At 39.5% G+C, this 17,940-nt stretch overlaps 1 protein-coding gene across 10 annotated transcripts in view; it reads right to left on the bottom strand.

Moving 5' to 3' along the window:
• Positions 1-17,940, bottom strand: part of G3BP1 (G3BP stress granule assembly factor 1) — a 1,009,408-nt gene that overhangs the window by 961,753 nt on the left and 29,715 nt on the right. For 6 of the 10 annotated variants that reach the window (XR_013827804.1, XR_013827805.1, XR_013827809.1 and 3 more), the window contains 4 exons: positions 4,945-17,196; positions 2,498-2,686; positions 2,039-2,155; positions 1,653-1,768 (listed from right to left, as the gene is read on the bottom strand). Coding sequence is in view for 1 of the 10 variants with exons in the window: in XM_079918412.1 (XP_079774538.1) it covers positions 16,990-17,196 (207 nt within the window). In the remaining 9 variants the exon portion in view is untranslated. Of the gene's footprint in view, positions 1-1,652; positions 1,769-2,038; positions 2,156-2,497; positions 2,687-2,956; positions 17,197-17,940 lie in introns of those variants that run through there. The other 4 variants (XR_013827806.1, XR_013827807.1, XR_013827808.1 and 1 more) reach the window with 4 other exon arrangements.

Here is a 17,940-nt window from a genome sequence, read left to right as displayed (position 1 = left end):
AGAAGAAGCTGGCAAGCAGCAGGTACAATCTGCATCAGCTTTAGGACTGGGGTGGAGATCTGGATGTGCAGATATTCCCTAGTCTGGCTGGAAGCCCAGCCCAGGGACGATGAATACCACTCTGGAAGCTATCAGATTTATTCAACGAGCACCTTCTGCACATTCAGAAGGCTGCCCTCTACCCTAACTCTGAAGAGGCAGGCAAGATGAGGTTTCCTCTGTGAGCTATGGTTCTCAGGTTGACCAAAAGGTTTGCACTCTGAGGGGCTGGTAAGGTCTGCTGAGAAACAGACCAAACAGGGAACAGACCAAAAATTCTCTAGCAGGGAAAAGCTAAAATATAATTTAGCTGTTTTTTCTTCCACTAAGTCCCTTCTCTCAGAAACCAACTCCTGAAATTTAAATGAAGAACCCTCCTATTTTCCTGCAGCTCTAGGAAGCCAGAAACAGGAGCTTATCCTGACCAAGGAAGGAGTAAAAGACACGCTGTGTTTTGATTGAGCTGGGCTGCTCTTAACTACTTGTAGCACCGTGAGGCAAAGCATATGTTGCAAAGGCTTTGGTCTCAGAGTATTCTGAAATCCCAATGGATAGGAAGAACCTCCGTGGATAGGCTGAAATTCCTGTCGTAATGAGGAACTTTTAAAAAAATCCCTAAACACTGCCCTCCCCACCCCAGCCCAATGATTAAGAGAATGAAAGCAATGACTTCTTTCTGACTGTCCCAGTTAAAGATCTCAGAATGTCAAGGAGAACAAGGGCAACGTGCCAGCACCTCTCCCAGGCCTGAGTAACCTAGAATCTTGAGGGCCCAGACTAGATGATGACTCCACCAAGTTATTATCCTGTTGTTTCCTTAAGGATTTCTCAGGCTGTAAACAGCAATGGCAGTAGATAAGTTTGCTCATACGTGGGTGCTATTTCATGCCGTTTTGATGGAGCTGTGTGGTTATTTAAAGCAATAATTAAGGTGCTTTATCATTCTTTGGAACAGCAAAGTGAGTTCCAAGGTAGCAATTATTGCCCAATAATTTTTAGGATCATTAAGGCTTCTTCAGCTAGCGTCCAGACCACTCCTTCTCCCTCTTCGCTCTCCACCCCACCGCTGCCTCCTCTCACTGCCTCCATCAGCATCCCTGTTTCATCAAGCTGTGCATCTTGTTTTGTGAAACCCAGCTCTGCCAGATATGCTGATGTATTTCTGAGGGGGTGGAGAATGGGATGCTGGCATGGGGACTAGAATGGACTAGTAGCTCCTGTCTCATTTAAGGCTGTGATTTCTATTCTTCCTCTTGCATTTTGAAATTTCAATGTTCTGGAAAATTTCCACTGGAACACTGGGTCGAAAAGTCAGACTATAGAGAATGGCAAGCCAAAAATATACCCTTCAGAGAGCCCAGTGATGAAAATTATATTCTATGTAAGGCCATTAACCAGCTGTAGACCAACACCAGCTAATTAACCAACTAGCTAATAATGGGGATGAAAGACATTCGCTGGCGACATACAGATTCCAAGCAAGATTGGGTCTTCCATTCCCACAATTGCCCTGCTTCCCAATTCCCCGCATTGCCTTGTTTTAGGCCTGCCTTTCTTCAGATTCAACTGTTTTCTTATGCAACTTCAAAACCCAGTGTTCTATTTAAACACACCTGCCTCCTGAAGTAGACAGAGGTCAATGGGAAGTGGGTCCTCGTTCTGGCGCTACCTCAGGTTCATCATGGAAACATGGGTAAGCTACTCCACCTTCCTTGGCCCAATCACCCCCCTGTAAAAAGAGGGAGTTGAAGGAGATTTATCACAGCCAAATTCTGGATACTTTGATGGGTTGAAGAAAAGAGCATACTGTGTGTTGTAAAAGGTTTCACTGTTTCCGCATTTCAGTGTCAGGCTTGGAACCCCATCCCAGGCCTGCCCAGAAGGCAGGTAGGGAGAAATTAAGAAAGAAGAGGGTCTTGGTCCTCAAGGAGATTACAATCTTACTTTTCCGGCAGTGAAAGTCTAGTTATTTCACAGTACTGATAAACTAGCTTCTCACCTGAGAATCCCATCCAACATCAGGACAACATTCCACTCTGTATTTTAGCATATATGTCCTGTGAAGACTGTACCCCATTTCCTATGGCAGTTGTCTGAATTCTCTCTGCCAGAGACTCTGGAAGGATCAAAGAGAAACGCATCAGAGCAGAACTTATGAAATATCCCTGGGGAAATAACTGCAATGACTCCAAGTCCCCTCCCAGCCTGTCCCCCACACACCGTTTAATCATAACAAGAAAATTCCAGCAAGACTTAGGAATATTTTCTTCTGTCTCTATTACTCTAGTTGCAGTTACAGGCAGAAAAAAAATGGGACTGCTCCAGACCACTGGGGAGGTTCATCAAAATTCGTACCACTAACTAGGTTATACTAAGAAAGATAAAAAATATTATAGCAAGTATGGCTGGAGTTGAGCCAGCCCTCTCCAATCGCCCCCCACCCCCAAACAAACCTCACCCTCACAGCGATGTTCCTGAAATTGCTTCCACACGCCTGTAGCTCCAACAAACACTCCTTATAATCAGAAAACACTGCTCCTGTCTTTCCCAACAGGGATGTGTTTATGGTTTATAGCAATAGAATCTCTTCAAAATATTTATAGGGTGACATTATGACAAATGATCTTCACTCTCCCTTCATCTGGCCCTGAAATTAATGAGAATATTGCAGATTGAACTTTTTTCGGGTTCCAAAGTTAAAAATAAATTAATAGATTTCGCATAAGATAATAAAATAGAAACCATAATGTTTCCATTAGGAAACCGTTTCCTACCCCTGCTCCCCGTCACCATATAGCCACTTCCTTCTTTGCCCCTGAAAGATTCAACCCAGGGATATTTAAAAAGACCTCTAGAATGGATAGATGTGTGATAAAACAAATACAGTGAAATGGTAGTTGTATAGTCTGGGTAGTTAATATAGAGAGTCACTGTAAAATTCTTTCCTATTTTCCCCTCAGTTTTCCTATCTGTAAAACAGAAGTACTGAATTAGTTGAGCCTGACGAGTTTTCCCAGCTGTAAAGTTTTTGTTGTTTTTTTTAAAGGCCACTTCTCCAGTTGCCTTATAGTTGCAGAAAAAACATAAAGACATCCCCAGACTCTAAGGTGATCCCACTCTCCCTTTTCTCCTCTCAGCTTTCCTCTCTAAACCCACTTGTGATTTTCCTGGTGCACTGGAAAAGCCACGAGCTTCAAGTTAGAAGGCTGAAACGCAAGTAGGCAAGTGATCTTGAGCAAAACCATCACCTCTCCAGCCCTCAGTTTCTTTATATATTTGGGGATAATGTTCACATCACAGCCCCACTGTCTCGATAAAATGACATAATGAATGCTAACTCCACCCCCTTGATGTAAACCATAGAGCATTTCCATTATTTCAATCTCTCTGAAGCTCCTTATCACTTCTTCCTGTTTGCCAGAAGAGGTCACCAGAAATCTTTCTTTCAGAATTGAGGCTGGCTCCCAAAGGGCTAAATCCACCAGCCCTGCAGAGCAGCTGATTCAGTGACACTGCATGACTAGCCCCAAGGATTCTCACTGGCGAATTACACCACACTTGCCTCAGAGCCTGAACACACACTGAGACCTAAATTCTAGAACCGATTCCACTTACCAAGCACCTGCATCCCTTTTTCCCATGGATACCATGAGTACCAGCTAAATAGAAGCACCATATTAAGCTCTGTGAATAGTGGTCACTCATACGTAGACCATTAAGAGAATATGAGCAAACCTTGAATATCACAATAATATTGTTGAGCACCTACTGTATGTCAGTCTCTTTAAATTATATAACTTATAAATTATATAATTCCCACAATGGCCCTAATCCTATTTCTCCTTTTATAGATCAGGAAACGGCAGCTCAGAAAGCTTATGTTACTAGCCCAAGTCACAGCCTTGCGGAAGTTTCACATCACTGGAACAGGCATGACATGTTGACCTCATCTGTTTTTGATTTCAACAAATTACTTCACTCTCTGTGACCTTAGTCACCTGCCTGTAAAAAGCTCTTATCTTCCCAAATTGTTGAGTATAAAATCAAGTAATTGATGTGGTAGTTTACATTAAAATAATTTAGTTTAGTTTACATTAAAAAGCAGTATATTGAAGAGACATTAGTTTAACTCAAATGTATCTTCTAACTGATAAAGCACATGGTTCTTTTTGCCTAGGTACATTCCAATACACATAAATTTAACCTCCTGTAACCTGTTATGTGCCAAGGCATACTATCTTGTACTAGACTGGAAATCAAACATCTTCTAGATCAAGAACCAACCAAGACAATCCTTGGCCTTCCTCTTCTCAGAACTTGGTAATGAACAATGAATATAAATCAGTCCACCTTAAAAGGTTGAGAGCCTACTAATCCAGTTTTTGGTACATGAAGGATTTGGAATTGATATGGGGGCATTTTCTGGCTAAAGGAATTGTGGAAGAGAGCAAAATGAGTAAACAACAGGGCAGAATGGGAATAAATGGCATTTGGAGGACCACGAGAACACCTTGTCTGTAGTCTTGCATGAGAGGTCACTGTGTCCTGGAATGGCTTGGATTTGGCTGGACTCCTGGGTAAGGACTAGAACTTTTCTGAAAGTCTTTCCTAAGTCTAGAATCCCTCTAAAACAGTCACTCAACTAAGAACCTACTACAAACAATACAAGGCATAGGAACCAAAGATAAGCACCATCCCTAACTACAGAACTTATATTTAGTGAAGTGAGATGTGATATGGATATGAATAACTAATTCAAGAGAAGATCTGGTAACAGATGAGGCAGAGAAAGAATTCAGGACAGGTCTCTTGGAGGATGGGACATCTGAGCTCAGACTCTAAACAAAAAACTATTTTCCACAGCAGTTTACTTTTTAGATTTATGTTAACTGTAGTCTCACCCACCTTTGAAAGTGTTAAACACAAGGTAACCACTTCCCCCAAGCAGCTGCGGAGGTAAAGACGGAGCAACTGTTTATATGAGGTACCACTGAAACAAGAGTATTACAAGTGGCAGCCTGACCAATGTTCCAATAAAGGAGGGCCTTCTAACAGCTCTTGACTCCTATCCAGGCTCTGGAAATTAAGTGGGAAAATAAAATCATAGGTAAATATGTGGACGTAACCCTCCCCCACACACTCAGAAAATATATATTAGTAAGCTACTGCTTGTCTCCAAGTCCTTTTGTTCCTGACTTAACAATCGCCTAGGTAACTTGATGTGTATAATCTAGCCAGACCAGTTCATGGGGGTAGGCTTCTTCTTACTACATTGCCGAAGTCCCTTTTGGCCTCATCCATGACACTTCAGCTGCATCAAGTTTGGCGTCTGGCCTAACAGAACCATCAGCTACCAGCAGTGACACCAGAAAGGTCTTGGCGACCACTCTGAGGACCAGGGCCGCTCCTTCTGTGCAGCTCTGGATGCTGGTGAGCAAAGTGGCGCTCTGAATGGACCCTGTTTAGTGACCACAAGTCAGGTTCAGCGGGTCTCCTGGCAACTGTTAAGTACTTGCCTTTGGATGATTTTTCAAAATGTCTCAGCCTAGAGAAAGCAGCTTAACCCTTCAAGGTTTTAGCTGAAAGCTCAAGGAGGAGGTTTCAAAAGAAAGTGTCATAGCCAGGGCTAGAATGTACATATTCTGTGCAGGTTTTCTATCAGCTTTGTGTTTTTAACCTCCCTGCACCTGCCTGTCTCCACCTACCTGCTCTTTATTAAATCTACTGTGGCAAGACAGTGTACAATGAAAGCAGGGCATCAGAATAAAGCAGACCTTCTTTTCCTACATCACAGGAGGGGCTAATAGAAGTACCAAAATACTTGGTACTTACTAATAAGTAAGCAGCTTGGTACTTACTAAGAAGTACCAAAATACTTGGTACTTACCAATACTTGGTAATACTTACTAATGTGAAATGCAGGAAATACGTGACAAAGGAGGGTACCACGGACCATGCAGAAAATAAAACATGATATGTTTCACGGCTTAAGAGCCATTTGAGCAGTAGCAAGATTGAAAAACATGGGAGATTTTGACGGATGGTATGAGTATTCCAGCAGAAGGAACATGAGTAAGAAATATGGAGGTAAATAACAAGAGGCACAATATAAGGCACAGAGACTATCCATTCGGCTGAAGTCTAATGAACGGTAGGCATGTTTGGAAAGACAGACTTGGAATGCATCAGGACAACCTTAAATGTAGAATAAAGGGTCAGGACTCTATTGAGTATGTCAGTTCTCAAAGACAGACCAATAGGATACTCCCTCATGGTTTGCAAAGCAGTTCATTCAATCCCCTCTCTCCATTAACTGATACTTCCAGCCTAATTCAAATTTACCTGTACTTTGTTGCAGGGAACTTGCCTTTCCCTTCATCTCAGCAGCAGATATAGTTAATACCCACTAGAAAGTCACATCTTCTAGGACATCATCAATTCAAGCCAAGTATTATGCATTTAGTTTGTGGTAGGTAGGCACTAGAAAGGGGACAATAAAGGTACAGTAGAGTCATGGTTCTACATTCAGCTCACTATTCTACAGTGATTCTGAAAAAAGTTACTTCTAGAGTTTCTTCTTTTGTCAAATCTCAAACCAAGGCAATTCTTAGTACAATGTAGCTATTTGCAATGAAGAGATTGTGATCCTAGTACTATTACATTTTGTTGATCTGAAATATTAAACAGAGATGACCTAGAAGAAAAGAATAATCTAGCATGTCCTTTTTATTTTCAGCTGTAACTAAAATGATTCTCCCAACCCAAAGAGCATCTATTCAAAGGACGAAATCATGACTATAAAGTAAAAAGGGTATGGAGCGTGAAAAAGTCACATATGAATAGAAAAAAAAAAAACAGACAAAACGTAACTGGTTTTAATAAGTCACTGCTTGTGGAAGTATGTAAAAAGAATAATTTCTTTCAGAATGATTTGCCTTTCTTTAGAAAGAATATTTTTGGGAAAGAGAAGGTTAGTATTACCTATCCTAGTAATAGATGAAAGATTGCCCCACATCTTTTTTAGAAGTGGTGCTTATATATCAAATAATCAATTTGCTAAACTGTTTTTTCCATGTTAGATATATATTTCTACCACATTTAAAGGTGTACCACGCTCAACATGCCATTTAGCCAGAATAGTATGCAAGAGACAAAAAAATTGGACATTCCCACAATGCATTTCAGAGCATTTAAAATTCAGACTATTTCACATTTTAATGGTTCAACCTTCCAATATGTGATCCATTATAATATTTTCAGCATAAACAACAGTTAAAATGAGATGAGTGAATTAAATCCCAAAGGGGTGTGTCTTGCTACTTAGTATACTGGACACAGATTAAATACCTACCCAATGTGATTCTTGCGCATATTAAACAAAAGTACAACTTTCTCAAAAAAAAAAATTTTTTTAAAGCAAGTTAAATAGCCAAGTTCTACTTTCAAGACAAACATACCAAGGACCTCAGCAGCCTCCAAATAAGTTTGAAAAACGACACAATACACATCTTCCCTGCTGTAATTAGACTTGAGGCGTACAACATGAACTACAAAGTGTCCAAGACAAAACTCTTAATGCTTTTAAGCCTCTCAGCAAGGTTGCCAAAGGGGATCCACATGTCTCATTGTCTGGATCAGTCCAAAAGTGCTGTATCTAGAACCCATGCAAATTACTGCAATGTAAATAACTAGTGTCAGTTTGGGTGAAAGGCAGTTGGAAAGGATACTGACTGCTCACTTTCTAAGTGTTCAAAACATACTAAAGTGCTCCCAAATCACACATTATTTGGTCCTCTCCCAGAACAAGCCATTTCCAGAGACCTCATTCTCAAACTTGACTGACCCAGGGAACCCACGGGAGGAGACAAATTACCTTGCAGCCACAGTTGTTGTGAATACCCTGGGCCCTACTTGGAAACTGACCCATAAAGAATTGGGGACGAACATGACTACTTGATATCCAATTCACAGCTAAGACAACACTAATGAAAAAGCAGTGTTAGACTGATCTAAAACACTCCAAAACGAGTGGTAACATCATCAAATAAAGGCTCAAAGTCAGTCACTGTATTTTATTTACATAATTTATCTTAGATTTAATTTTTTTTGTTTTTGGACAATTCATCCACTAAAATGTGCTAGTCTCTAGAGTTGCCCCCCAACCTTGCCAAAGCAAATGACTTCTGCATAACTGGAAGTCATCTCCAAAGGACTTGCCCATGTTCTCCCTATTTCACCCATTTGATATTTGCACAAAAAATATGCCCTTTGTCTTAAAAGTTGCCTGACTTGATGTTTAGGCAGAAGAGCAAATCCCATGTTACGATATTTCTGCAAGTGATTTTACATTTCCTTTTTTCCAAAAAGGTAGCTGCCAACTTAAATGTGTGACACAGTGGGGATAGAAGTTGATTATTAACTTTCAACAACTCCAGGGGTCGTTACCTGAAACCTCACACTCCGGTTCATTACACTTTAACTATTCAAAAAGTTACCTTAACCCCAAAGAACAGAAAGGCACTGTTTAGTTCTTCAGGTCACAATGCCATCATTGGCTACACAGTCTGTTACAGCTAAGACAAATGCGAATTACAATACTTTGGCGAGATGTAAAAACTATGCTGGGCTGGGCAGTGTTAGTTAAGCTACGAAGTGCTTGATCACCCATGATGGAAGAGGTTCAAGATGATTCATACTTCCCTGTAAGAGACTACGAAAGTCACAAGCCCACAGAGCAGTAACTGACAGTTGGCCAAAGTAGAAGACATTTCTAAGTAACCTGGGGACATCTTAAACAATTAACTGGCCTGGAAATTTGGGTGAGGATTAGTCACAAAGCTCCTCATCCTCTCCTGGAAGAAAATGTGACAGTATGCCTTTTCTATGGAAATTTCTTTGTATATGTGTATACACTTGGTATGGCCTTAATGCTGCAGTTAAGGATTTGTTTGGCTACCGCCTTAAGCAGCATGTTAAGCAATCGCTTCCTACTGTACCTTTCTACTTCTCACTGGACTCTTCACCTTGAACAACCAATTAATTCCCCTTTGTCCCTGATTCTTCCCCATTTTTTGCATGAAGTCATAAATGTTATGGCAGTTATTTTTTGGCTTGTTAAAAAAAATCTATTTCTGCAGTTTGAAGATGGAATGTAAAATTTCTGTGATACATGTATATAAAAATATATTTATTGAACCATCCATATACACATATCCATGCTGATTCCAATGGAAAAAAAATTAAAGTTTTTCTGAAATTTTCCCTGTGGTTAACTCACAGTTGTTACTAGTTAACCGACTTTATATTAGGAGAACTTTTGAAATCTCCCCATTACCCGAGAGGAACCTACATATCATCTGGAAAACATCATTTCACTTAAGACAAGGCTTTACGCTGTTCATTCAAGATATATTTATTGATAGGTGCTATGGGAGATACAAAGATGACTCAGACACAGATCCTGCCCATAAGGAGCTTACAGTCTAGTAGGGAGGATAGAACACATACATGGGATACATGGTCAGAGCTAGGTTTCAGTAAGATGTATCTAATATCACGTAGAAAGTAGGCTGGGAATAAGAAGAGGTCAAGGAAGCTGAGAGGCCACTGAAATTATCTAAGTGAGGAAGAAGATGTGAAAGACTGCTGAGGTAGAACTGACAGGACTTAGCTGGACACTGGAGTAAGTAAGGAAACAAGAAGCAGATGACTAAGACTGAGTCTAAGGTGACTAAGACATAAGTCTAAGGTGACTTAGACTTATGGCATGGGTGATGACAAACTGAGAACAGAGTAGGTTTGGGAATTGAAATTTGGCGCATACAATTCTTGTGCATAAACACAAAGTGCCCAGGATATACTGCGCACAATCAGAAAGAAATAGCTAAGGGCCCAGACCGGGGATGGAAGTACTTCAAAATGACCAGTGACTTCCTCCCTCCTCTGCCCACCCCTCAAAATTTCCCAACAATCCCCTCCACTATGAAATGCACAGGGCCTATAATTTACTGAATTAAGTCTGGTCTCTAGGCATGCCTCCCTTGTGAGAAAGAAAACAGAAATACATTAATTTATTAATTGAGTGAATCATCATTTACGGATGCTTTCATGTACCTCCAGGAGGAAGGAGGAATAAAGAGATTAATCCTCAAGTCCTTGTCCTCCAGGAGATTATGGTCTCATAAGGTAGGTCTGTTCTAATTCTAGGTTGAAGGGGTAAGTTATTAGCTAAGAGAAAGGTATAAAGTATTCTAGGAGCACATTTTAAAGTGAAGGTTGGGACAGAATTTCAAACAGGAGGGACAATGTGTAAGGAAAGTAGATGAGAATAAATTTGTTCCTCACTTCAAATTCTGCACAAATCAACTCCTAAAAGGGGGCTACCCTCTCGTAAGACATCTTTTCTCTTAGGGGAAAAAAAAAAAAAGCTCAAACTAGGCCTTGAAAAAAATGGCTTTGATGGTAAGAGATTTGGGAGAGATGGGGGTGGTGAGGAGAATGCAGATGCAAGTCTATCTTCAGGGAAGTGAAGGCACTTGAAGCCACGGAATCAGCCATACCTGGCTTGTTAGAGGAACCGTTAAGTAGTTCAGCATGGCTGGAGCATCCTTTCACGAAGTACAGGGAAAATCAGTGGAAAGGAAGATTAGGACCCTGATTCAAACACGGTGCTGCCAGGCACTGAACAGGGTACATGCCTAAGACCAAATTGCTGCCCCTTAGGAGCTTACAGTTATAACAATACAAGGTGGAAAAAGCACCACAATGTACAGAATGCAAAATGCTGAAGGATTTAGGAGAAAATTACAGCTGAGTTTCAGCTATTAACACATTAGGATACCCAATAGCTTTCTGACAGCTAGTAGTAAACCCATCCCTGAGGGGAACACAGTTAATGTCCTTACTGACAACAGGCCCTGGTAGAATTGGGCATTAAAACAGTTCTAAGAAAACAGAAAACTTGGGTATGAAAATGGAGCTAATGAAGCAACGGAGTAAGCATATAAAATGTGGCTCCTTCCCTTTTCTCCCCACATCCTACCCTTTAACAGCTCTGGCTTACAGAGCGAACATAGGGCAGGACTGGCAATTCCCGAATGTGCTTTAAGCTGACTTGAAACTCTGTACTAGTAATCTGGGCCATCTATCTTTTGAAAACTTAAGGGGTTATACAAATCACCTTAGTCCTTTCCAGCACTAATATTCTAAGAATTACAGGAGTCTCCTGTTTCTTGTGGTAACCATCAGTATGGGAAGAAAAACTTTATGGAACTATTCTGATGTTTCTCACTTAAAATTATGATTTTTTTCTTTTATATAAACCGTAAATGATTCCTATCCCATCAGCTAAGTTCCATGCCCACCCCACTCTTCTTCAAAACCAACATCTACCTATACGAATTTATTTTTAACATCATGTGTTCTGCATAATCTAGAGTGTACACTGAATCTTTAAAGAAACGAAGTCCCTTCTTCTTTCCTACATCCTTATGTCTTCATTTAAAAGGCCCAAATCAGGGTACATACGCTCCTCATAAAAACATTTAAGAATTTAAACCAAACCCAAAGTCAAACAGGTGACAACAAAGCTTAGGGAGATTATCAGTAACCAAAGTGGTTAATATAGCAGTAGTTAAAACTGTTTATATACATATTAAATGATACAACCATCCCTCTAACTACAACCAATAATACAGGCAAACTTCCCATAAATGGGTTTCCGAAAAATAAATACCTGCTAAAGTAATTCAACAGTGAATTTTTGGTAAGCATTGCTTACTTTTTTAAAAAACAAAAACACATTGGATACGAGTCCCTTAGGAATCTGTGATACTGGACGTATTTCGAAGTAATAAACACATATGGATTTCTGTAACTATTCAGGTCACATGGTTTATGGAAGTAAGAGGAGAAATGATTTCTAATACTATTTTATTTTCCTCTCACTGGGAACTAGAAAAAGCTACCAGGTTCAAGTGGAAACTGGAAGAGAGGTCGACTTCAAAAGTCATGCAATCAAAGACAGAGGCTTCCCTGGTGGCGCAGTGGTTAAGAATCTGCCTGCCAATGCAGGGAACAGGGGTTCGAGCCCTGGTCCAGGAAGATCCCACATGTCGCGGAGCAACTAAGCCCGTGAGCCACAACTACTGAGCCTGCGCTCTTGAGCCCGCGAGGCACAACTGCTGAATCCCGTGCACCGGAACTACTGAAGCCCGCATGCATAGAGCCTGTGCTCCGCAACAAGAGAAGCCACCGCAATGAGAAGTCCGCGCACCGCAACGAAGAGCAGCCCCTGCTCGCCGCAACTAGAGAAAGCCCGCCCGCAGCAAGAAAGACCCAACACAGCCAAAAATAAATTAAAAAAAAAAAAGGAAAACAACTTTGATTCTAAGCCAATACATAAGCATAATCATAAGCAAAACTGGTTAAGGGCTGTAGGCCACCTTTAATCAACTTCTCACTCAACTCACTCAGGCCATTATGAAAGACTGCTTCATGAGAGCATGAGCAAAGCAGTCTAATTTTAGCATCATCCTAAGTTAGATACATACCTACTAAAAAGAATGAAAATAAAAGTTTTATCTCACACGTGCCACCATTTCTTCTTTAATTCAGTCTAGCAAGAGTTCACAAGCCTATCTATGGTCCCCAGAACCTCGATATTAAAGTAAACAAATTCTAAAAGATATTACTACCTTAAAACCACAAATCCTTGTTTAATTATCTAGTACAATATGGCCATTACTTGATGAGCAACTTTAACCTACAACCCCATCCCACATAAGACATTGCTAAGTTGCTAACACACTCTTTAAGGTTTCTAAAACATTTGCGAAAGTACCTCTAACTGTCCACTGCCCATCTGTGGTATATTATATTAGGCAGTTAGCTAGAACCCCAATTTCAAATAGATGCTGAACTTGCTTCTTTTACAAGGTTCAAAATTGCTAAACTGAAACTTCAACAATTATCTAATTTGTATGCAGTTCCTGCAGAGATTCTTTCAAGTAGCACAAAAATAAAACTTTAATATAAAAGATATTTTTAGATCAGTAGATTTGACAAATGCAATCATTTACTTAAAATAAGCCACAACATGAACAATGGTCTACAAATTTAAACCTCGTAGAAAGAAATTTTCATATGGATTCGAACAAATTGTTTTCTATAAAGTGCCACGTTTTCCACTAAATCATTCAACTCTACAAAGGTTTTCAAATATAAAAGGGATGAAGAAAAGCATCAGAGGATGGCAGTTATAAGCAAAACACAACTGTTATAAACTCATCTGTATGATGCTGATAAAAATATTACTTCCATATCTAGATTAAATTGTATCAAATGTATTATCAAACCAGATGAGAAAATAATCTTGTAACTCAATATTACTGTGTTACCATACAGTCTGCAAAGCCCTACAAAATCAATGTTTATGCATCTACTTTACCCTAAAGGAAATGGAGAACAGTAATGCTAACCTTGATCCGAATGTTTGCAGACTCAAGTCTCTATACTGTAGTTATTTCATGCCCTATGCCCCTAATGTCATTCAAATATAAATACGTAGGCATTATGGTTTTAGAGAAAAAGCAAGAGTTTTGGAAGCCAATCTGCTCCTAAGCTACATGGATGACTTTGAGGCCTCTGATGTCATTTCTTCATCTATTACTTTGGGAGAAATCGCACCTAACCCACAGGGTTATAGTTGTGAAAATTTAGTTGTCTAACCTAAAACTAAAGTGCAATTCAACTAACACTGTGGTAGTAACCTACTCATCCAAAGCCAAATAAGTATTTTTGCATTATCCATTTCACTGCTCCACAGCAACAGCTCAAAAAGTTGAGAACACAGGAGACACAAGTAAAGCCCAACCTCAGCACAAAAGCAAACAAAATTATTTTTGTACAACCAAGATCTATTTATTTTCAACAGACCTTAGGAGACCCACTGAACCAAACTAGTCTTACCTAGCTAAAATATTCATGGGTGAATTAAACTCAGTAAAGAACTGCATGTTGGGCCATTCCTACAGATGAAAAATTATGTTGAATGTGATGAGTTGATGCTGTCTACAGAAAATCTTGCCCTAATCTATTTTATTTTCACTCTTTAACTGTGAAATATGTGAATATATGTGTATCTAGGGTGACATGTTTATTCCATCAGCAATAATGTAATCGATGATAGCTGGATACTTAATAGTGTTAACCATGACGCTAAATCCTATTTATAAAGTCCAATGCTAATCAAAACACCATAATATCCCAATTATGATAACTTGAAATTATTGAAGCAATCTTTTCTTTTCTGAAATTATGCAGTAATCCCCTGCAATAAATTACAAGCAGCATCTAGTACATTGCTACTACCTCTCCAAATTAAAAAAAAAAACACACACAATTGGTACAGATAAAGGAAAGCTGAGATTATTACTTACAGTAGTTGTTACTATAATTCCTGAGAGAGATTTACTTGCTAATTTGTTTATTTTTCTGAGGCTCTATTTCAGAGGAAGGACAACTTTCACTGCAGTTGCCCTAGTCCACCATTCCACCCACCATGAATTACAGGAGTAGGGACTACCTGTGTTCTCAATGGGGTTGCTTCATTTTCAAAGGGCACTTGGCACCACTGGCCCCCACCCAGCAAACCCTAGATGCAGGGTATGCATCTCCCTCTACCCCCAACCCACCAAAAATCCCACACATTTCTGCATGTCCTCTAGGATATAGTAACAGCCCCAAGTTGAGAAACACTGCACCTAGTTAGTGCCCTTAAAGCTCTGTTCTAAGGAGGAAGAACTTTTTGAAATGTACGGTTTAGTATTCACTTATGAAAAATGGTTTCTAGGTTATCTATAATTTATCACCAAACACTTACTGCAACTCAATTTTTTTCTCAAAAATAACTCAGGCTAAATTTTCTTCTTTCTACCACAAGCTTAATATAAGCTACGAAAGTACAAGCTGAATTTCTTCCAATTATCACTGGCCTGGGCCAAATGAAGTGGTTACCAATTAGTTATTTAAACTGACCCAAAACACAGCCATGTGACTCAGTTATAAAAGTTTCTTTATGTGAAAGAAATGTTGCCAATTTTCAAATATTTGAGGTACTGAGGGTCAACTGATAACATCAAACTTCATTTTAGTTTAAGGCTACACCCTTCAGCAAACCTAGAGTTTCCCAGTAACAGCAAAACAAACATTCCTATTCCTACTAATATTCTATCCTCAAACAATAGTCCTAAAGATGAATACTGTTAAGAAAACAAATAAGTTAAACTTGACAAGCTCATTGCCCTTCGATTAATGACAAGTTATCATGCAAAGGCTTGCTTCACAAATGTGTAAACAAAACCTTCAACCATCTCCCTAAGAGCACTCAACAGTAATATACTATGCAAAACGAGTATTAGTCTATATTGCCAGATTAAATTTTCTTCCAGAAACATTTTAATAAAAATTGGCCATTTCTGGGCTTCCCTGGTGGCACCGTGGTTGAGAGTCCGCCTGCCGATGCAGGGGACGTGGGTTCATGCCCCGGTCCGGGAAGATCCCACATGCCGTGGAGCGGCTGGGCCTGTGAGCCATGGCTGCTGAGCCTGCGCGTCCGGAGCCTGTGCTCCGCAACGGGAGAGGCCACAACAGTGAGAGGCCCGCGTACCACAAAGAAAAAAAAAAAAAAAAATTGGCCATTTCCAAGAAACACTCACTGCATGCCCACCAATAAAAGGGAAGCATAACAAAATAGAAAATTTACCATATGGCTATGATTTAAGAAAAAAAACTAGTGCACACTCAAGCACACCAGCAAAGTCCAATATTAAAGTCACATTCTTTCTTACGGGCCACGATTAGGATTCTGAAGAGACACTGAAATAAAACTTAATACAAATGCTGAACTACTCAGGTCAAAGGACCTCTACAGAAGCATCTGACCTCAAAAGCATTCCAGTTTGAGACTCAATTTCAGAATAAGGCATAACAAATGAACACAAGACATACAGGGTGAAAGAGGGATTCTATAATTCCCAACATACTCTGAACCTAATAGAACAAATCTTATTTTTTTTATTATTATTTTTCTTTTAAACAATTGCCAAGACTGGAATCAAAGATAAATAGAAGGCACAACAGTTTTGCTCTGGTTTTGTGTTATTCAGATTTTTGAAATTTTTTGGGGTCTTTTTGGTTTTTTTTTTAACAAATACAAATTAAACATGAAAAAACTCTACTTCAAAAAAAAAAATCTAACAGTTCAAGAAAAGCTTATCAGTTGCATTCTAGACATTTAAAACCTATCTCACAGTTTAAATTTCAATGGTAAAAACAGGTTTTGGAACTGTTCTGCAACCACGTATCCAAAGAAAAACTCTACTAACACCTTTTATTCAGTTTTTAACCATACCAGAGAGAATTTAAATTGTCAATTTTTCCAATGGCAATTTTTCCACACCAGAAGGTAGTTATGACTCTCAAAGAAGAGACAATTTGGGTTCTTCCTGCCTTCAAAATGTTTATCAAATCCTGTAATTCTCACAGGCTTTTGAAACATGTAGAAAATAAGTAAGAAATATTCCAATGAATGAAACATACCAAATGTCAGTAATAAGCAAGACACATTCCTTTGGGGAAACTGTTAAAAAAAAATCCAGTCTATATGCAAATAAAGCAAGGAAACGCAGTCTTTTTTTTTTCTTCTTTAAAAATCCACTTTTCCTAAAATATCATTCCACAAAACTGGAAGTGAAGGACTAAAAGGTGGAGGGGTGGGGGTGAGAGGGGAAGGAGCACACACCAGTAACACAAAAAGTAGAATTGTACAAACTTAAGCAGTTTATCATAGACTAGGATCAGATTCCAAGATACCAAAAGGTTGGCTGAAGAAATCACCATTCTGTGGGAGCTAGGGTTTGTACTGCTGCCTGAAGATCGGTGAAGAGCAATTCACTGCCTTGGAGCAATGCCCCTTCCCACTCCAAATCCTGGTTTCTGCACCATGCCTCCACGGGGTGGGCCTCTCATCCCACCACCCAGCCCACCTCGAGGGCCTCCAGGTCCCCGAAGGCGGTTATCTCGGCGGTCTCCTTCCCGGGCGGCTCGAGTCTTCTTTTCTTCCACATTCAGACGGACCTCACCTCTGAACATGATGGGCTGTAAGAACCAAGGTGAACAGACTTACAGAGTGCTTATGGGCTACTGACTACCAAAGACAAAACAAAGCTATAAAACCAAGACAAAACAAGGAACCAGCAGGTTACAAATCACCTACGTGCTCACAGCGCAGTTTTTTGTCTCAAACTCAGAACACATAATTTTCCCACTAACAGATACATGGAAAAGCAGTTAGGTATGCAAGCTAGTTCAAAAGTCAAAAAGTCAATTTAAACAGTGCAGCAGAGTAACTCTCTTTGTACTTATTAAAGCACATCTTATATTCCCACAGAATTATATAAATAGAATATAAATAAAAATTGCCACCTTCTCCATGGATTGGGAGGCTTAGAATAAAATCCCATCATCACCTAATGTGGAAAGACTTTGCTGCACATGTTTATGCAAAGTACATATATGTCTCAAAAACATCATGAATTTCATCTAAATATAATCTTAAAATGCTATTTGCCTGAACAGAATTTGGGAAAATACTGAAGATACTAAAGATACCAGATCTTAGTGCAGGAAAAAAAAGAAACTTCCCACTATGTCTTGGGCTTTCTTTTTTGCCAAGAGAAGTACAGCAAACAAAGGGTTACTCAAGATTCCAATGAACTCAATTTACGCTCCTTGCTGGTACTCAGTGGTTTTCTACTGTAATATTTTTTAAAATAAATATCTAACAGTACTTACTATGCAGAGAAGTATTCTATATACTTCACTTTTATTATCTCATTTAAT

This window comes from Stenella coeruleoalba (assembly GCF_951394435.1).
Source record: "Stenella coeruleoalba genome assembly, chromosome: 3".
Lineage (NCBI taxonomy): Eukaryota > Metazoa > Chordata > Mammalia > Artiodactyla > Delphinidae > Stenella > Stenella coeruleoalba.
This window is presented reverse-complemented; position numbering and strand designations above follow the sequence as displayed.